Here is a 22,878-nt window from a genome sequence, read left to right on the forward strand (position 1 = left end):
CAACCATAGAATACAAGCTGGATGGATGAAGTGGAAGAGTTCATCCGGCATGTTGTGTGATCGTCGTATGCTACTTAAGCTCAAGGGAAAATGTTATAGGACGACAATAAGGCCAGCAATGCTTTATGGCATGGAATGTTGGGCAGTGAAACGTCAACACGTACATAAAATGAGTGTAGCAGAGATGAGAATGCTTCGTTCCCTTCTCTTGTAAGTAAACATGCTTGTAATGAATGTTCTGCTTTGAGTCTAAGGTAGAAAATGAAGACATTGTGTGCATGCTATTACGACACGAGAAATAGGACAACGCAAACTCACAATTGGTGCAGCAGATTCATGCTATTTTCTCTTATTTGACAAATTCAACAAACCACATAGGGATTACAAGGCTACTAGGAAAGCATGAAAGAACAGTAAAGGAAAATATTTATCTTAATTGATAACCAATTAGAGAAGATACGCGAAGAGACATGCCGTTAACTTGTGGAAATAATCTGACAAATTGTTGGGGACTCTATCTCTTAGGGACTTGCTGCTTTGATTCACTCCCGAGGGATTGCTGCGGAATTAAGTCTCCCCCTGTGAGGTAATTCTGCATTCAAGTCACTTAACGATGACGACGGGCCATAGAGCTTAATATCTCGGCCTTCATCACGTTGCAATGGCCTTGCATTCGCCGCTGCATACTGCACATTCAAGAATCGTGCTATATCGTTAAGTATCTTATTAAATTTGAAGAAAAACATATCATATTTGATTCCCAGAAAAATTGTGCCTTTATATGACTGATATAACAATACCAAACACAAAAACCATATTTGTTCCAAATGAAGGCAGCTAACAGTACTGTAGTAATGTTTTATTCTATTAATAGTTTTTGCCAAGAATTCAGATTTAATAGACTTTAATTGTTAAATTTAAAACAAGAAAGACATAAGGAATTATTAAACAAAGATACGAAGACTTACATCATAAACAGCTTCTTTAAGTAAGTCCAGTTGTTCTCTTGAAACAATATCTACCTGAGGGCATGAAGTTTATGATTAGCGAAAGGTTCTCATTAATTATTGGCTGTATATCAAGCTAATGATGAATACTTTAGGGTTTTGGGTTGATGAAGTGGATGTACCTTTTCGTTTACGGTCCAAATAACTCCTTCTGTACAGGGAGGAGTTGTGAGTGATCCCATGTATCTGTAAAATCTTGAGCTGTCCCATTTTATTTCCCTTGGATCAATCACTCCCAACTTTTTCTCCTTTGTACTAGTCACAAAAGATATATCCTGGTTTATCTGAAAAGGGAACAGTACGTGTCAGAATACCCTGAAATGAATCTCTTATAATTCATTTACATGTGTTTTGTGGATTTTAATTACCTTTGATAAAAAAGCATTGGGCTGCCCGACTTCGTATAGAAATGCAACTACAGCTATATTGTTCTGGTCTGCACTTTGATGCACCATGTGCAGTTCCAAATCATACCTAATGAAGAGAACTCTTAAGTTTAGACATGGAAGAAACATTTTGGATTTTTAAGACAGGAGCTGAGGGAGAGGGGAGAGAGAAAGAAAGAGACCTTGCACCATTAACGGTGTGCTCAGATGGGGTGTGCCAATGACATCTTTTGAGGAAGTAATCTGAGTCGTCGATTTGGATAGATCCAGCATCGCCTTCCCATTCAAGCTGAACCAATTTAAAACAATACAGAATCAAGAAATTGATAAGAGGAAGAATTTTTTCTTAGAAAAAAAGAGTTCTACAAAACCAAAGTCATTTTGTAAAAATGGAAAGCAGCACCCTGAATATTTTTTACTACTAATAAGCAACTTTGGTTTTCATTAGAAGAACGTGTTTCTATAATTCACTCCAACATATTGGGAAAATGAATGAAGGTATTGTAAGAAAATAAGAAATGCAGTATTAAATATAGGGTAGTACTATCCACACACCCATTTTACTTCTGACACCCTTTTCAATTTTCAGACGTTGGATTAAATGAATTAAAAAATATCAATGACAAAAAATTAATGAAGGTGTGTGGGAAGTAAAGATGTGTGTGTCAATAGCACTATCCTAAATATATACATGGAAAATAATGTATGAAAAATGAATTAAGGACACTATGATCAAATGGCTCTGTCAATCACCTCCAAATTTCAGATCTTATGGACAATAATTGTTTGACAATTAAATATATACATAAATAGCACCTCCATACAACATAGGTGGTACAAATTGATAAGACCATGCAAACTCCACAATTTAAGTTAAAGCATAACAAAACTCTAATGTGATACTCTCACCGCGATATAGTGACCTTCGTTCTTGAGAGTTGCATCGGAAGGCTTATAGCTCACTGTAAGATCCCTTGAACTTTGGATCACTTTGGTGGCACGACTCTCGTCTAAACCTATTGGTGATTGAGATCGTCCATCTTTACATGCCGCCCATTCTTGTTTAAGCTCTCCCCAGTGTTCTGGGCCCTTCTCACTCCCTTCCCTATAATCAAATGCTATTTCTTGGTCTGCACCAAAAACCTAAATTCAAGATGAATGTAATAATAATGATCATGATAAGGAGAGCGAAATGATTTCTGCAGAGTTTCTTTTTCTGCACACATTTTTCCTTTGATTTATTCAATTCATAGATTAGAAATAAATACGGGTGTGCAACGGGAGAAAAGAAGCTTGCAGAAATCAATTCACAATGCAAGTCTATATACTTGGCATTACCGAGTGGTTTAGCTGTAACTGGTACTTGGTTCCAATACAAAAGAAAAATTGTCAAAGCAAAGAACTGATTATGGGTTTGCTTTGATTGAAGCATCATTCACAAAAATCACTAAGATCGATCATGCAAATGTCAAGAAAAAGAAGCCTCAGTTGTAATCCGATTTAGACAACAATGCACTATGAGGCTATGACGAATACTGAAATTTATAGAGCACAAGGTAGGGTTAACCACTGTAGAAGAAGTTTCAGGATCTAGATGGGGAAAGAAATCATTCCGTTTACTAATACCTATATCGGTTTTGTAATTCACATCACCTATATTAAATGCAAAATTCAAATTAATAATATGCCTTCACCTATTCTTCATTTTTCTGGTTCATTACTATATATAGACAACATTGGACGACAATTTAATTTGGATCCTCTACAGATTTTCTGTCTACATGGAGTTTCGATCTTGACCATTCAAATAGATTCAAAGTTTAGCGATACTATAAATTTATTTTACCATCTTTGGTCACCTGCCATCGCCAAGTACCATTTGGATCATCCAAGTATAGGGGAAAGATTCAATGGCCGAGTACCATTGGGTTCTTTATTATTTTCCTTTTAATAATTAATTATTATGGTAAAAAAAAAAAACCAGATATTTGCAATTGAAAAGGACAAATGCCATTCGAATCGTGGCTCTCTGTACTTTTTTATATGTAGAGAAAATAGGAATCATGTTGTGGTCCATTTTATCTGACAAGGAGAGGGAGGACCGGCTGCACAAAGAGATAATAGAGAGATATGTGTTTGTAGGGTTGTGTAGAGGATGTGTTATTCCCCCTACGCAATGCCTTTATTTATGGTAACAAGGGAGGGAAGAATAATTAGTATCAAATCTAATCTAGGATTTACAAAATCACACTTAAATAAGAAGCTTATAACACTCCTCCTTGAGTGTGTAAACACTCAAGTAGATTCGGCATCATGTAGAGTTGAGGAAATCGACTCGTTGACATTGATTTTGGGAACACGCTAGTCTCAAATAAGGTAGGAACTTGCATATGGAACTATAAGTCTCACAAAAAACCCTATGGCTATGGTAAAAACTCGAGTAGGGACAAAATCCCTAGTCTAAGGAAAAATGAATGAGAAATGCAAAGTCAAATGAAACGTTTACGAGACGTCATCAGGGATATGATCAACCCAAGGTGAGTGCCTCGTTAAAACCTCATTAGGTAGCAAAAACCCAGTGGAAAAAATGCTCCTAATCTTAGGGAAAAAGAGTACATTAAGATCAAGCAAGTATACTTCAGGATACTCCCCCTGAGTTTGACATAATTCCAAAGAAAACTAAAAATGCTACAACAGAAAGTTTACATATACCAATTCCTTGAACAAGCTCCTAAAACGTCGCCATCGGAATTGATTTGGTGAAGAGGTTGGCCAGATTGTCTTGTGAACGAATTTGCATGACTTCCATCTTCTGATGCTCTCGTTGTTGATGTGAGAAGAAGAAGTTCGGCCCAATGTGCTTGGTGTTGTCCCATTTGATGTAACCCTTCTTGAGTTGTTCGATGCATGCTGTGTTGTCTTCATAGATTGTCGTTGGGACGTCAACGACGGAGTAAAGATAGTAGAAGCTTCAAATATGGCTCACAACTGTTCTTAACCAAAAGCATTCCTAAGTTGCTTCATGTAAGGCGAGAATTTCAGCATGGTTAGACGAAGTGGCAACGAAGGTTTTTTTAGTTGACCTTCAAAAGATTGCGGTGTCTCCAATGGTAAAGACATAACCCATTTAAGAGCGTGCCTTGTGTAGATCAGATAAGTATCCTGGGTCGGCATAACCAACAAGGCGAGAATCGACTTGAGATAAGGGGGTGCGGCATTACTCGAGGATTCGTAGGGATAAAACAAGTCCAGATCCGTAGTACCCTTAAGGTAATGGAATATGTCTTTAACACCAATCCAGTGTCTGTGTGTTGGTGCACTACTGTATCTTGCCAAAAAATTAATAGCAAATGAGATGTCGGGTCTAGTGCATTGAGCTAAGGATAATAAAGCGCCTATCATACTTAGATAAGGAACTTCAGGTTCCAAAATTTCTTCATCATCCTCATTTGGATGGAAGGGATCTTGTTTTGCATCTAGCGATTAAACGACCATAAGAGTACTTGAAGGCTTCACTTTATCCTCGTTAAAGCAGCGCAACACCTTCTAGGTGTAGTTCGATTGATGTACTAAGATTCCATCCAAACAGTGCTCTATCTCGAGACCAAGACAGTATTGAGTCTTTCCTAGATCTTTCATCTCAAATTCCGACTTTAGGTGTGCTGTTCTCTGGAGCTCTTCAGGAGTTCAGATGAGGTTCATGTCATTGACATATACTGCAACGATTATAAAACCGGAATGTGACCTCTCAATGAACACACAAAGGCATAGTTTGTTGTTCACATATCCCTGACTAGTCAAATACTCACTCAAACGGTTATATCATACTCTTCTGGATTGCATCAAACCGTAAAGTGAACGCCTCAACCAAATTAAAACCGTGTTCCGGGGTTTGGAAATATTTGATTCAGTCAATGTAAGTCTTTTGGGAACTATAAATTTCCATATCAAGATCCCCATAGAGATACGCAGTTACTACGTCCATTAGTTGTATACTCAGTTTTTCGGAACGACTAAACTAATAAGGTAGTAAAAAGTAATCACATCAATAAAGGGTGAATAAGTTTCTTCATAGTCAATCCCGGGGCGTTGTGAGAAGCCTTGCGTAACAAGGTGAGCTTTGTAACACACAATTTTGTTCTTCTCATTATGCTTCCGAATGAAAACCCACTTGTAGCCAACAGGCTTCACATGTGGAGAAGTAGAAGTTATAGGTCCAAACACCTTACGTTTCGCAAGCGAATTGAATTCAACTTGGATTGCTTGTTTCCAGTTTGACTAATCAGTTATACGTCGACATTCATCAATGGAACGACGTTCAATGTCATCGCTCAACATGATTTCAGTTGCTACTGCATATGCTAATGCATCGTTAACGATCATCACATTTCTACACCAAACATCATCCAAGCTAGCATAATGGACTGAAATCTTACGATTCTCGGGAGGTGGATTTGTCTTTTCAAGGATGTTTCTGTAATCTAGAATTTTCTTATGAGTTGGATAGAATGAGTAGGTTACAGTCGGATTCACGGTATGCTCTTCAAAGGCCTGTGCCGTGGGTTTCCTCTTCTAGGGGTGTGAATCCTTTGAACCAAGTGGTCTATCACACTTGTGTAGGGGTAGATGATTGGCTAGTCGCTAATGTACATGGATTGGCCAAAGTGGCATCTCGGGCCTCCAAGAAGGAAGTTTGTCGTACATTTGGTAATCCATCTTTATAGGCACATTTGCAGCTGGAATATGTGATCTTGTCACTCATGCTAGATTGGTGAAAACATTTGGCATGCTCTAAGTTTTACTCTGAAGATCTAATATGCGTTGCACTTTAGTTTCAAACTAAGTGGTGCAATGATCTAAATGATACAAAGTGGGAGTCGTCCATAATAATTCACGCTGTTCTTTAGGAATGTTAACGTTCTTATCTCTCCCTAACGATGGGAAGACTGTCTCATAGAAGTGACAATCCGCAAAAAGAGTTGTAAACAGATCGCCTGTCAAAGGTTCTAAGTAACGAATGATTGAAGGAGAATCATATCTAACATAGATTTCCATCATTTGCTGAGACCCCATTTTTGTACATAAGGGCGGCGAAATCGGTATATAGACTGTATAACAAAAAACATTCAGATGCGATATGTCAAGAATGTATCTGGAAACCAACTTAAGGGCGCTATATGGTTGGATTGCAATAGGCCTCAGGTGGACCAACATGGTTGCGTGCAATATTGCATGGCCTTAAGTAGCGATCAGGAGCTTGGTACGTACGACCAATGATAGATTAATCATTTGTAATTGCTTAATAAATGTCTTTGCCATGTTGTTCTAGGAGTGAACATGGGGTACTAGATGTTCAACTTCAACACCAACTGACATGCAATAGTCATCAAAAGTTTTAGATGTGAAGTCTGCAATATTATCCAATTAAATATATTTGATCGGATAATCAAGGTAGTGAGCCCTGAGCTTGATAGCATGAGCCAATAATTTGGAGAATGTAGCATTCCTTGTAGATAACTAGCACACGTGTGACCAATGTGTGGAAGCATCAACCAAAACAATAAAATATCTAAATGGTCCATAGTGAGGGTGAATCGGTCCATAAATGTCCCCCATGAATCATTTGTAGAAAAATTGGAGGATTTGAGCAAATCTTGTCATAAGAAGGCTTAATAATAAGTTTTCCCATATAACATGTTTGACATGCGATTCCTTGAATCAAACATAAACTTTGGGTTAGTGGATGCCCATGTGATGATTTGAGGATACGGCGCATCGTTGTTCATCTAGGGTGTCCCAAATGATCATGCCAAAGTGTAATTATGTGCGCGGTCCCAACGGTAGGGCTGGCTGCATAGTGGCTCTCTATAGGGCGTATGGTCGTAGTATACAAACCACTTGGGATACGTTACATCTTCTCTAGAATACGCTTCTGGCCATATTCATAGGAAGTGATGCATATAAATTCAACTTTGTTTTCTACATAGGTTTCAGTGTGGTAATTATTATCTCTATTGTCCTTGAAACTCAACAACGTTCTTCCGAAATGTGGAGAATAGGCTGCCTCTTCAATGGTTGAGATTGTACCATTGGACAACATTATATGTGCCTTACCGTATCCTTCAATCAGGTTGGATGGTCTTGAGAGGGTTGTAAGAGGTGCATTCTTAGGTATGAAGTTAGTGAAATAGATACGTTCACGCAAAATGGTGTGGGTGGTTGCACTATCTACCAGACAACTAACTATCCGACTAGTCATACCTAGAAATAAAAATTAATTTGAATTGGTCACATGCATAAAAGTTATAAAGAAAAACAAATATCCATTCAAAATAATTTAAGTATGCAAGGATGGTAATTGAAAAACTTAATATCCAAAAAATAAACCACCAACAAATAATCCAAACATAAAGGAAATTGTTCAAAATTAAACCAAAAAACTAGGGGCTTCGGCCACTAGGTGGAATTTGGCCCTATTATTTCAAATAAAAACTAAAAATAGTTCATGTCTAAAATTCTAATCTTCTATAGGGATGGTATCTTCCTAAAAGTCAGAAACCTCCATCTTGGTACTCTCTGGTTCAGCCACTTGCACAAAGTTTAATTCAAACTTTTTATGACGAGAATGATATTTAGCTACAACCTTTTGGGGAGCACGGCAGACACAAGATAAATAGTCCTTTGAACTACAGTGGTAGCATATGTTCACATCTATGGTTTTAGGTGCTTTGACCTTATTCTTGAAGTTTGGGACCTTGGGATCAAGGTTAGGGCACTTTTGGGCTCGGTTTCCTCCCTTAGGTGGGCCTTGGCTTTGTTGACCTTGACAAGGTGGCTTATGGCCACCCTGACGACGCCCATGTTAACGCTTTGGACGTTGGTTTGTGCTATAATATGTTTCAGGCACATCAGTCGCACCAGTAGGTCGAGTTTGATGATTTTTCATCAACAACTGATTATGTTTTTCAGCGATAAGTAAAACAGAGATCAAATCTGAAAAATTAGTGAACTTCTGAGCCCTATATTGTCACTGCAGGACAATATTGGTAGCAGAGAAGGTCGTATAGTTATTCTCTAAAAGATTTTTTTTTTCGGTCAAATTCTCGTTACAGAACTTGAGAAGTGATCGAATTCAACAAACTTTAGAATTATATTCATTCACAAACTTAAAGTCTTGGAAGCGCAGATGCTGCTAGTCATGTCTTGCTTCAGGTAAGAAGATGTCATTTTGGTGATCAAAGTGATTAGCCAAAGCGACCCAAAGTGCTAGTGGATCTTCCTCAGCAAGGTACTCGATTTGCATTGCGTTATGAATATGTCTTCAGCTGATGATCATGACAATGGCTTTCTCAGCTTCCCTAATCAGGTTGTCTGTCTCATCTTCAATGATGAGACTCAAATTCTTTGCAGTAAGGTAGAACTTCACATATTGGACCCACTTGGGGTAGTTCCTTCTAGAGACCTCTAAAGCGGTGAAGTCGAGTTTTTTCAAATTTGACATGTCCTTATCATAAAATAAATAGACAAGAATATGGTTAGTGTAATGGAGAAAAAAAATCAATCCATTCATATAGGAGTAGAACATTCAGGTTCTAATAGACATTTATTGGTTTAAATTTACATGAAAAAACTTCGGGTTTTCATAAGTGATGGTTTTAAGGAAAACTTCAGGTTTTGAAACGAGGTATGTTTCTAGAAACTTCAGGTTTCAATATAATATGAACTTCAGGTTCATATGTTCTTGCAGACAAACGCAAATATATATAAATATGCAACAAGAAAATATGCAAATAGATTTTCAGGTCTATTATTATAATTGAATTAATTATTTGGACTTTAGGCCAAAATTAAAATGTGGGTGAAAAATTGTAAACCCATAAGGCCTAAAAAAAAATAGGCGTTTAAACTCGGGGCCCAAAATAATGGGCCAAAGCCCACGGATGGGCTAAGTAATTTGAAAGTAGGCTGCAATATGCACGAGCTGATTAGGCCTTAAAAGAATTGGGCTGCTAGCCTATTAGCAGCAAATGGGTTGTAGGAATAGGTCCAAAAATAAAGGGGACGCCCATATGGGCACTGATCAGGTACGGCAAGAAGTAGGCTATGGATGTAGGTTCACTTGAAGGCGTGCTCCGGTGCTTCGCTGTGTAGTGCACCGATGTTCCAGCTTCAGGTTGGAATCTGGTGCGACGCAAATGTATAAACCTAGGGAGACACAATCCAGTGCATCGCAGGACACGGGGACACTATAACCATGGGCTGGTGTCGCAGGTTGAGTCCAACAGAGGCCCAATTGGGCTCTGTAATGTGGGTGAGAGAAATAAAGCCCAAGTGGGCTTGGGTCAAGTCAAAAACACCCCAGGTTAGAACTGGGTTATGTTGCTAGGGAAAGAAACCGGCGCCGTTGCTTCAGGCGGCTGGGTTTTAACACATAGTTCTTGGTGCAGGGTCGTGGGTTCAATGGCGAGCCAATTCCTAGTGATGAAGGGAGTACCTCGACGTTGGGGAAAGGAAAAAGGGAAACCTATGAAATTTAAACTTGAATTTCACCCAAATTCGATGAAATTCATTTGGAATTTCAATGATTTTGGTTCAAAAATCACGACACTATGTCGGATTTTGCCAAAAAAGTGCATGGCAAGGTCGTGGTCTCGCCATAGGGTAGTTAGAGTTTATGGGTTAGACACCATAGGCATTGGGTTTTCCAGTGGAGCTCGATGGCTTTGTGAGTGGATCGGGTCATGGGTTCGAAGAACCCTAAATGAATTTTCTATTTTTTTTTTCAATTTATTCAATGCATATTTAATCAAATAATTGAATGCATGGACAGATATATGGTACAATTCATGGCAATATCAATTCACATAATTCAACAATTATGAATATAATGCAAGTACAATTTATGTAGAATCTAAAATTTGAAAAACGTAAAGTTTGGTCATGCATTATGGTGAATGTTCATGCTATTAGGGCTGCAAATATATTGAGAGAAAAATCGTTGTTTTGGAAGAACTTGATTGCCTGATGATATTGATAAGCTGGTTTGATGCAAAAAACTTCCACGTCTGATTCCTAAGCGTATCGGTAGGAGCGTGCTGATAACGTGTTGTGGTCTATTTTATCTGACAGGAAGAGAGAGGGCCAGCAACACAGAGAGAGAATAGAGAGAGATGTGTTTGTAGGGTTGTGTAGATGATGTGTTATTTTTCCTACGCAGTGCCTTTATTCATAGTAATAAAGGAGGGAAGAATCTTTCCTCTCCAAGGAATACAAGTTCTAATAGGAAAGAATAACTAGTATTAAATCTAATCTAGGATTTACACAATCACATTTAAATAAGAAGTTTATAACAAATCTTACAATAAGGAACCCTACAATCCGGGAATACAATATCAAATACAAAATCAATTACATAATATATTCCAATCTAAATATTGGTTTTCTAACATACACAAAACTTGAAAGATTATCACATGTTTACTTTTTAAGGTTACTATGGTAGTTTTCTATTTATTTCCAAGTTTGTTACAAAAATTGAAAAAATGAGACGTGACCACTTTTTGTAATTTAATGAATGAGGATCCTCTTTGGATTCTCTTTGTGAGGATTCATAGGATCCTCTAATCACTTCTGTTCATCGTACGTCGTGCAGCCAGTCTTCGTCATGTACTATTTATATTCATTTTACATAAATAAATTTACAATGATTTCTGACTGTACGATGCACGATGAACGGAAGTGATTGAAAGATCTTTGGGATCCCCACAAAGAGAATCCGAAGAGGATTCTCATTCTAATTTAATCACTTTCATTAAACAAAACGGACAAAAGCAGCCAAATCAAATCAAGCGATTTGTTTCAATCATCGGATATTTGTTTTGTGATCATCACATATTTGTTTTGTAATCATCACATATTTGTTTCTTACCGATAGTACTAAAAAAAAAACACTATTTTCAGCCGAAAAACCGATAGTACAAAAAAAAAACAACACAATTTTCAGCCGAAAAATATTAGTCCGGCAAAATAACTATTCCTCGCCTTATAATTTGTCTGACAACACTTCGTCGGGTAGACTTTGTCATCAAAGCTCATTGCACACACTCTAGCCCGACGAAAATAGCAAAACAATCAGGCAAAAGTAATTTGCCCGACTAATCCTCTGACATCAATTTCGTCGAGCAAAATTGTGTTGACTAGCTATGCTCAACGAATATAGCATGTCCGACAAACATTTTCGTTGGGCAAAGTTTTTTTTATTTTTTTTTTCAAAAAAAAATAGTAAAATACAAAATCAATGAAATTGTCGTCGAGTAAGATTAATAAAAAAAAAATTAAAAAGCTTGCTCGACAACATCTTTCACTGGGCAAACATTTTCAAATATTTTAAAATTAATAATATGTTGTAGGCATGATTTACTGAACAATTATGGAGGCTAGAGAGAGATGGGGTGCGGCATAGAGAGAAAAGAGAAATGTGTTATTGTGAGGTGTGTGTTATCTTATCCTATTGTGCCTTTATTTATAGTAGTAGAGAAAGTTAATTCCTTACCTTTTTGGGATTACAACTCTAATAGGATAATATCTAATATAAGAGATATGGTAGAATCCCATAAGGATATCTTAGATATGTTAGGATTTACACAATCACATTCCTAATCTAATTGGATTGCAACACTCCCCCCTGAGTGTGTAAATACTCAAACAAATGGTGCATCAGGTCTTCAGCAATGAAGTAACTACAGTTGATGAAGTTGTCGGCACAATAAGTGAACGCGAGTCTCAAATCAACAGAAGAATGCATAAAAAGGTAAAACTCACAAAACATTGCTATGGTAAAACCCAAGGTGGGAGAAAAACCCATAGACTAAGGAGAAAAGTGAGAAGTTGCATTAAGTCAAAACAATACGTCTTCTGGACACAAGTAGAAGAGCTCACACGGGTATGATTAGCCCAAGATGGGTGTCTCGTCAAAACCTAGTTAGGTAACGAAAATCCAGTGGGAATAATGCTCCTAATCGTAGGGATAAAGAGTACATTAAGATCAAGTGATATATTTTTGGATACTTCCCCTAAGTTTGATAGAACTTCCAAATAAGAACTACAAGCATTGCATATGAATAGTTAGGCATACCAAATTCTCGAACAAGCTTCTGGAAAGTTGACTTCAGTAATGACGTCGTGTAGAGGTCGGCAAGGTTGTCTGGGATCGGTTTGCATGACTTCAATCTCCTGATGCTTTGCTGATATGATGTAGACGCAATATGTCTTGGTGTTGACTTCGTTGATGTATCATGTCTTAGTCGGGTTAATACATGCGGCATAGTCTTTATGGATCGTCGTTGAGACTCAGAGATGGATTAATACAACAAGTACTTCAAATATGCTGAACAATGACTCCTAATCATGTCTCACTTATGGCGTAGTTAAGTGAGGTGAGTCTTGGAATGATTCGAAGGTTTTGCAACTAAGGTCATATCGTGGACCTCCAAGATATTGTGATATCCCTTACGGTAAAGACATAATCATTCGGGGATTTTGCCTTGTGCGGGTTTGATAAGTAACCAACATTGCTTAACAAACAAGGCAAGCATCATTTGGAGGATTAGGGGGTTGGATCCACTCGAGATGCATTGGGATTTGCCCAAATTTTTAGTACCTTCAGGGTACTTCTTTAATACCAATTCAGTGGTTACGTGTAGGTGCGGTGTTGTATCTTTACTAATAGATCAACATCGAAAGAGATGTCATGTTTAATACAATGAGCTAGGTACAACGAAGCGCAAAGTTGAACTTAGATATGGAATTTCAAATTCCATAACTTCTTCAAGGGTCTCATTTGCTTATAATGTATGGACGATCATAGGTATACTCAAAAGTAACACCTTCAGGGTGTAGTTTGACTAGTAGACCAAAATACCGTCAGAACAATGATTCAACTTCATGTCAAGGCATAAACAAGTTTTCCTAAGATCCTTTATCTCAAATTCCATCTTTAGGTGCGAGGTAGTTTTCTCAAGCGTTTCTAAAGTCTTAGTGAGATTCGTGTCAACAACATAAAATGTAACTCTAGCAATTCGGAATAAAACTTCATAGTTTAACACGAAAGAGCATTCATTCATATTCCTGACTGATCAAATAATCATTTAGACGGGTATACCACATCCGTCAGATTATTTCAATCCGTAAGTGAACGCCTCAAACAAGTTAAAAGGGTGTTCTGTGGTTTAGAAATATTTAAACCAGTCCATGTAATTCTTCGGGAATTTACATGTAAATCTCCGTATCAATATCCCTATGGAGAAAAGACTAACCACAGGATGTTGCTATCAATCACAGGATGTTGGAGAGAAACCTTGCGCTGTAAGGCATGCATCATATTGCACTATTTCATTCATCTTATAATGCTTCCTTTTCCACTTGTAACATAACATGGTTACCTTGGGCAGTGTAGGAACAATAGGTTCAAAACACACTTTGGTAAGAAATTTGACTTGGATTGTAATTTTGGTTGTCCAATCAGTTATACGTTGTCACTTAATCAACGAAACATGGTTCGTTATCATCGCTTTTCATTTATGTCGGTAGCTACCATATAAGTAAAAACATCATCGATGGTAATCTCATTTCAATTACATTAACTCATCCAAACTAATATACTGGACCAAGAACTTCAAGTCTCAAGAGTAATCCGGATTAATCTCATAAAATGAAAATGATTTGAGACAGCGATCGAGTATATATTCATTGTTGTGCCATGACCTTCCTCTTCTAGGGAAGTGAATCCTATAAACCGAGTGGTCTGTCATGCTCCAATCCAAGACAGATTGATTGGTTATCTGCCGGTTTACCGGACCATCCAACAGGGGCGGCACACCCTCCAGGGATGTTGACTCAATGTCCGTTAAGTACGTCTATCCTTGTAGGCATGTTTGCAGCTGGCATATGATCTCGTCACTTTAGCTGGATCAGAGGAATATGTCTGTAGCAACATTTTGAAAGCTAGAATTCATCGTACTTACTTGTGTGGTACGGAGATCGCGATGAGACATAGTGGGCAACGTTCACGCAAATTCGCATCATTCTACAGGAACGTTGATGTTTTTATCTTCTCCTAACGGCGGTAAGATTGTCTTATTGAAGTGACAACCCACAAATGAGCGGTAAAGAGATCACGTGCAAGGGCTATAAGAAAGCTAGTGTGAAGGAGAATCATAATCGACAAAGATTCATGTTCTTCGTTGAGGACCCATATTGGTATGTTGCGAGGGCGCAACTTGGCACATGGAATGCACACCCAAATCACGTAAATATGAAAAACGTCAAGTTCGTACCCAGTAACCAACTATAATGCCAAATAGGTTGAGTGGCAATGAGCCTCAAGGTGGACCAACATAGCTGCGTACAAAATTGCATAGCCCTAGGCAGAAACCAAAAACGTGGTATGTTCACTAAGGTTTGGGCGATCATTTAAATTGCACTTTATGATCACTATGTGAGGCTATTTATGGTGAACATGGGAATTCGATGTTCAATTATAAACCCAAAAGACATGTAATCCTTTATCGAAAATCGTCGATATAAACTCTCTGGCATTATCCAGTCTCCTAGACTTTAAGGGATAAGTAGGGTGGTGGACCTTTAATATCGACCAGGAGGTTTAGCAGCAATGCGTGTAGACAAGCATGTGACTAGTTTGTCGATTCATCAACCAAAACCATAAATATTTATATGGTCTACATTTTGGTTGGATTAGTCCACATATATTCCTTTGAATCCACTGTAAACAAGGGTGATCTCGTATCTTTGTGAGGAATGATTTAGAAAATCAATTTCCTTAATGAGCAGGCTTGGCAAAGTGTGCTTGTAGACACAAGATCCTTACTTCGAGTTAGGAGATATGTCGTGGCATCATTGTTTGACCTAAGTTTCCCAAAAGGTCATGCCAAAGCAAGTAAACTGCTCAATTACCCAGCTTTAGGCTGGCCACATGTGGCGTGTTCCTAGTTGGGAGGTAGCCTATTGGACCCAAATCAAAGCTTCAGGCTCATTTTTGGAGGTGGTGTAAAGATATTCCACTCTATTTTTTACACTGCTTTCATTCATGATCATTGTTCTCTCGAATATCTTTAAAACTCAACGATGTTATTCCAGAATAGGGAGAATATAAGGTTTCTAACATGCTAATTCAGTACCATTCATACAACGAGGAACGTGCCAATGCTCTTAATCAGGTTGGATAAACTTGAAGTCATTACTATAGATGTGGTTTAGGCATAAAGTTAGTGTGCGAAGTATCGCATTCATCCAGACAACTAACTAATCATGTGTTTAATTGAATTTGGTCACATGTATTAAGAAACATGATTCAATTAACTCATATTCGAGGACAAATCAATAAGATTATCCATAAATAAAACATACACCAAACTTAAATAAAAAAAAAAGGAAAAATGTCCACAAAGTAAACCAAAGTTACTAGGGTGGATTCGACTAACAAGGCCATTCATGTCAAAATTCTGCTCTTCCAACGATGTTCGGTGGAGCAAAATTAATCTCACATATTGACTACAAGAATGGTACTCCTTAAAGACATTGGTATGGGCACGAACAAGTGCATAACCAATGATTTATTCCATCGAGACGGAAGTAGATTCTGCAAGGTTAAGGTTTGGAAATATTATCCCTTATTCTTGAAGTTGTAGGTTTTAGGTGCCAAGGATCACGCTTCGGGCATGATGCCACACCTTTCAAGCCTTGATTCTACCATATGTTGCAAAAACAAACTCGAAATTGGATTGTGAGAAAGATAAACCATACTTGAGTTTGGTAGACTCCAGCCTAAGCTGGAGGGGTTTGTTCAGTAGGCCTCTACCAAAGCAGAGCAGTACCATTCAATGTATTTCTACGAAGTAGAGCATACCCCTCGGTGTATCCCTGCCAAAGCAAGGCACCATCATTTGGTAGGCTTTGATTGAATTGGGTCTGTACCTTTCGGTAAACTCCAGCCGAAGCTGGGTCTATACCTTTTTTCTCACATTTGTGGTAGTAATCAGATTCGAGAATTTGGTTAACTTCAACTTTCTACATTGCTGCTTCAGGAGTGAGTTAGAAACTTAGAAGGACGAGAAAAATATTCTCCAGTCAAAGTTCGATCAGATTTATAAACTTCAAAATTGTACTCATTCATGGACATAATTATAGTGTGCTTCAGGCAATATCGTTTATGATTAAGCGGGTCATCGAAGTGAGCCAAAGAGCCATGGAATCCTAGTTCAGGAGGTATTTCCATTTATAATGCTTTGGGCATAAGTCTTCAAATGAAGATCATGGCGGAGACTTATTTAGCTCTTCCATGCCATTGTTAGCTATAATGGTTTCTCAGCTACTTGATACTCAAGTGGAGATTCACGTCTTGTACCCATATAAAGTGGTTTCTGATTGAAACATCTAAATAAGGGAAATCGAACTTGTGATAGTTTGACAATCCACTGAATTGGAAGGAACAAGATTGTGATTGGTGCTATAAGAATGAATCATCCATAAGCATTAAAGCTAGAGCATTTGAGTTCTAAGACATGTTTTCATGAAAAACGTCGGATTTTCATGGGTTTATTTGTTTTATTAAAACTTTGGGTTTCAAAGGCACTAAATTTGAAACTGCAAGTTCAATTTAATTTATGAACGTTTAGTTCATAAAAAAGAGGTTCCTGCAAGAACACATAATACAATATGCTGATTTTAGTGTAGAGGATTTAAGTTGCTTCGGGAACTTAAGTGTGAGTGCTTCGGGACTATGAAAAGATGTCAACAGTTCAAAGAATGGAATTAAAATATTGAATTGTTAATGTCCAAAAGTGACCTTCAGGCTAATAATTTTGGATTTCACATCAGATTAATGGACTGCTAGTCACTTTTAATTAATTCAATAGATCTGAACCATTCATGGTCGATCGTAGAAGCAAAAATAATATTTGTCTAGGTCCATTTATTATTTAATGTTGGTTGCAGGCCACACAAGAAATTAGGCCTAAATTAAGCTTGGGTAGGCTGTAATTGGCAGCCTAGTAACATGGAAAACAAGCTGTTTGCTTGTTACAATGTTACAGGCTGAGAAAATGAGTAGCCTTGCAGCATTGGTGTCACATCTCGGCCCGGGCCCCCACCACATCCCTGGCTCGACTCCACTGTAACACAATATTGTTCATTTTGGGCCCCGACCACGCCCTCATGGTTTTGTTTCTGGGAACTCACATGAGAACTTCCCAGTGGGTAACCCATTCTGGGATTGCTCTCGTGTGAACTTGCTTAACTTCGGAGTTCCTACGAAACCCGAGGTCAGTAAGCTCCCAAAAGGCCTTGTGCTAGGAATAGATGGGCATATACATATAAGGCTTACAGAATCCACTCCTTTAGGCGATGTGAAATGTTACAATCCACCCCTCTTAGGGGTCTAACGTCCTCGTCGGCACACTTCCGGCTAGGGATTGGCTCTGATACCAAATTGTCACATCCCGAATCAGGCCCCTACCACATCCCGGGCTCGACTCCACCGTAGCACGATATTGTCCGTTTTGGGCCTCGACCACGCCCTCACAGTTTTGTTTCTGGAAACTCACACGAGATCTTCTCAGTGGGTCACCCATCTTGGGATTGCTTTCCCGTGAACTCGCTTAACTTCGGAGTTCCTACGGAACTCGAAACCAGTGAGCTCTCAAAAGACCTCGTGCTAGGAAGAGATAGGCATGTACATATAAGGCATACATGATCCACTTCCCTAGGCGATGTGGGATGTTACAATTGGGCTGCTGGCTGTATGACCTAAGGCGGGCTGGTATGCGGGCTAAAACAAAAGGAAACCCAAGTAGCTTGGTTTGTGAAAAAATAGCCCAGCTCCAGGCTAGTTATGGGTCGAAAGGGCAATAGGCCTAGAAAAAGAAAAAGAAATTGAAGCCTAAGTGGGCTGAGTCTGGACAAGGCCCAAAAGGGTATGGGCTTGATTCGGGGCACCCCACCTTTGTTGGGTGCATGTAATCATTGGAATAGTTAAATGACGCTGCCATGTTTGTGGTGTTCTCAGGAGAGGTCGAGGCAGGGTGTAAGCAAAAACCCTTAAGTTCACTACGAAGAGCATTCTCAACATCAGGGAGGTCCACAACTCGTCAATGGTGGCAGTCCAGTTTGGTGGAGGAGACGACGCGAGAATGCTATCATTTTTTATGACCTCGGGTTGGGTTGGGTAACAACTTAGTGGCTTGGCAGCTCACGGCTTGGCTACCTGGCATGGCTCGGTTGGCAACTTGGCATAAGCGTGTGGCTCTAGCGAAAGCTTGGCTTGGCAGAGCAGCTGCAAGTAGCGGCTCAGTTGAAGTTTCCCTAATTTTTAATTTTTTTTTTTGACATCTAGGGTTTGAAAAACCCTAATTGCTTCTAATTTATTTCGATGCTTTGACTCACAAATTCCACATAGCAAAAATTACACAATGCATGAAACGTGGATATATATATATTGACAAATATATGAAACATATACAATATATACATCGGAAGGTAAATATAAATGTAAGGCGTTCATGCATCATGGGGAATGTTTTCATGCTTCATGGTCGTTCCAAATATCTTCCTTTATTTTAAGCGTACCTGATTGGCAGAAAACAGCAAAAACCTTTGAATTTGTAGAAGATCCTTCTCGGAAAACAAGAATTGCATCTCCAATGCGTTGTATCACGTTCAACACAGAAAAATTTAAATGAATCAATAGCATGTAGATCAGTTCAATAAAATAATAGATTAATCATAAAAAGAATGATTAAAACGGAATACTCCCCTGATCAAAGATCAAACTTTCTTTAGCGCAGCGTCAAGGATGTGCTGATAACGTGTTGTAGGCATAATTTACTGAACAATTATGGAGGCCACAGAGAGAGGGGGTGCGGCATAGAGAGAGAAGAGAGAGATGTGTAATTGCGAGGTGTGTGTTATCTCACCCCATTGTGCCTTTATTTATAGTAGTAAGGAAGGTTAATTTCTTACCCTTTTAAGATTACAACTCTAATAGGATAATATATAGTCTAAGAGATATGGTAGAATCCCATAAGGATATCCTAGATATGTTAGGATTTACACAATCACATTCCTAATCTAATAGGATTGTAACTTAATATACATATATTAAATTATAAGTTAAGGAGGCCTTTAAGAGAAAGGATCCCCATATATATTTTTTATTTTTTATAGAAATGAGGATTAGTTATAAGGCCCACACCACATCGAACTTTAACGATCTGAACAGTCTACTTTTCAAGTTGCACCTCGTTATTCATCCTTGCAAAATATTAGCCATTTCGGAAATATTTGAGACATCTAATTGAGTTAAAAGAAATTGATGAACACTTTGTTCTATAAGAAACAATGAAAATTCATCGTGATAATTAAATAGGCAAATGATTTTGGATTAAATTCCATTTTGTAAGGATGATCTACAAATCGAGACTTACAAAATAGATGGTTCGGATTGTTGAAGTTCGACATGAATGAGCCTTATAACCATGGTTTTAAAATATGCGAGGTGCTAGTCGGGTAGCGGGTTGGGGAGCTAGCCAGGCGCCTAGGCGGACTAGGCGAATTTTTATTTTTTAAATAAATTTATAATATAATATATAAATAAGTCCATGTTTACACCAAAAAAAAAAATCATACTTGTTGAAGCAAATAAAATACAAAACATACAAAAATAAATATTTGCTATAAAATATAAGTATTGTATAAAATTTTAGAGTTTTTTTAAAGATCGTAATTATTATTGAGCCTTATTTTCTTTTTAAAAAAAATTAAAATCGGGCTGGCTACATATCTGGAAAAAAAGAAGTCAAACTATTTATTAAAAAAAAACCTACTAACCCTAGAAAATATAGCCGCACCCATCCCACCTTTCTCTCTATCTCATCTGCAGACTGCCTTTATCTCTTTGATCTCACTCTCTGCCACGCTCTCTCTCCTTCCATCCCTCTCCATAACAGATCGTTTCTCTCCCTCCCTCCCTCCCTCCCCCTCTCTCTCTCTCTCTCTCTCTCTCTCTCTTTCTCCCTTTCTCTCTTTCACATTCACTCCTTCATTTTCTCTCTCCCTCACTCTTTTTCATTCCTTCCTCGTCAGATTTAATTGGAGATCTAAGGTATGTGGGTGCAACTGGAGGTGGACGACAATTAGGAAAACAACGACTACGAGTTTGAAAGAAGGCAAGAAAATGAAAATACAGCCTAGCACCATCATCTAGGCTTCCTAAAAGTGCCCAGGTGGGTGCTTAACAGTTCCTTACTTTTCTCCATTAATTGGCACCTAATCGGAACGGCACCTCACCAACTAGCGCCTAGGCCGGTTTTTAGAACACTACCTACAACTAGTCCTCATTTTTACCCAAAAATGGGGATCTATTTGGATAAAAGGCCTGTGTAAGTTAAAAAAATAAATTATAAGTTCAACTGCTTCATTTTGCTTCATCCTTAGTGGCGCATTGTCTCTAAGATGTCCTACTGCTTCATTCTGAAATACGTCAACTTGTCCATACTATGCTCAAAATCCTGGTTGGATAGGTCAGAGCTTCTATAAATGTGAATTTCAAATTTTTGATGTCTACAACTTCATCATGAGTTTCAAAAGTCTTGTAGTGCCTGCATAACTCATACATCCACTCCTTGAACCGCTGAGTCCACAGTCGAGTTATGTAGCTAGACAAACCTAGCACTTGTAGGTCGATCTTGAAATTGTTCTAAAATTGACAAGAACAAATGTTAGTTTTAAATTTTTACTAAATAAGTAATTATCTCGAATAATTAAAATTATTAAAAATAATAAATTTAAAATAAATAAATAAACACTCTCTGAGAGCGTTATCATCATCCTTCTTCATCTCAGGGGATATATTCTTCCATTTAAAGGCTTTCATGGGGCACCTCATGTGGATGATGGCTCTCTTCTCGTGAGTCAGCCACATTTAAAGCTTGGGGTGGCACACATATGTTTAGGGTTGTAAATGACTTTGATTTTCCTTGCCTTATGCGGATAGTGAGTGATCTTGATATCTATGGAAAAAATTACAAAAAATTTCTAGAAAATCCAATATTTCCTAAAAATTTCTAATATTTCTTGAAAGAATTATATTTTTTTTTTGTAAAATTTTCTTATATTTTGTACGAATTTATAATATATAAAAAATTATAGTTAATATTTCCTAAAATTTTCTAATATTTCCTTAAATTTATAATATTTTGTACAAGCTTCTAATACTTCTAAAAAAAATTATAATATTTCCTAAGACAACAGTGCTTATTTTGTCCCTCACTTTCTCTACCTCGTCTATGAACCTTCCCCCACAACCGTCCGCGCCCCACCCTTCCCACCTCCCCCGCCCCTCCCCTCCCAACCTATCCTTCACCCACCCTCCCAATCCCGTCTTCCACTACCCCCCTCAGCACCCCTCTCACCCCATCTCTCACCTACCTTCCCCCACCTCCCCAATTTTCTCCACCACATTCCCCATACAAATTCACAACTAATTCACAAATTTAGACATACAAAAAATTTAATATAAAGAAATTTAATTCGAAATAAGTGGGGATATCATACCATTGTCAAAGTTTGAGAGTTGGAAAGAGAGTGAGAGAGATGGCAAGTGTGGGAGCTAAGGGGAAGGGGAGATAGGAGTTTGCAGTGAGAGGTGATTTTAGAGGGAGAGAGAGAGAGAGAGAATGAAAGCTATAGGAAGAAGAAGAGAAGCTCTAGGCTTAATATAAAAAACAGACCTTTGCCCAACGAACCATTTTGACACAATCCGACCCTGAATGTCCACTTGAACTCAGAATCGAGCTATGCTGGCTGACACCAGGAAGGTGATGAAGCCATAAAGTGTAGTGATGTGGAAAACGTGAGTAAATTTAAACCTAAAAGTGCCTAAATAGAAAAGTGCGCTTGTAAGTGGGAATGAACCCATTTCACACGTGATGTCAGCATAAGTAAAATACAGTAAAAGTAAGATAAGATTTATACCATCAAAGGTAATCTTCTATACCCACATTTGCCAATAATTCTGGTCGACACGAAAGCTCTGCTACTAAAAACTGGAAGGGCAAAAAACAAGGGTGAGTGGGCCTAAAAATAAAGCTTTGTAAAACCTTTCCAAAAAATGTAATAACCCCTCGATGTAAAGCAAGTATAGTTTCCAAATATAACATACTACGTGTATGAAAATACTTATCGTAGTCAGCAATACCTCAAAAATGCAATACTTCATAATAATTCGTAAATAAACACATAACTTATGGTAATCACAATATTATTTGCATAAATAAACATATCATAACGAGTGCTCATCGACATATGCTGACACACAAGTTCATGTAGGGATATTCTGACATGAATATGACTGGGTGTAATAATGATTTACTCTCTGGTACTACAATCACGTGAAGACTAGCGCTATGTGCATC

At 38.1% G+C, this 22,878-nt stretch overlaps 1 protein-coding gene across 1 annotated transcript; it reads right to left on the reverse strand.

Moving 5' to 3' along the window:
• Positions 1-268: 268 nt before the first annotated feature.
• LOC126592188 (alpha carbonic anhydrase 4-like) lies at positions 269-21,932 on the reverse strand. Its single transcript, XM_050257919.1, has 8 exons — positions 21,893-21,932; positions 19,034-19,102; positions 2,303-2,523; positions 1,576-1,682; positions 1,376-1,481; positions 1,130-1,291; positions 969-1,022; positions 269-686 (listed from the first exon to the last, which is right to left on the reverse strand). Exons 1-8 carry the CDS (start codon positions 21,930-21,932, stop codon positions 543-545), a joined length of 903 nt encoding a protein of 300 aa, XP_050113876.1. The 3' UTR covers positions 269-542.
• Positions 21,933-22,878: the final 946 nt, after the last annotated feature.

This window comes from Malus sylvestris, chromosome 12 (assembly GCF_916048215.2).
Source record: "Malus sylvestris chromosome 12, drMalSylv7.2, whole genome shotgun sequence".
In the NCBI taxonomy this organism is placed as follows: domain Eukaryota; kingdom Viridiplantae; phylum Streptophyta; class Magnoliopsida; order Rosales; family Rosaceae; genus Malus; species Malus sylvestris.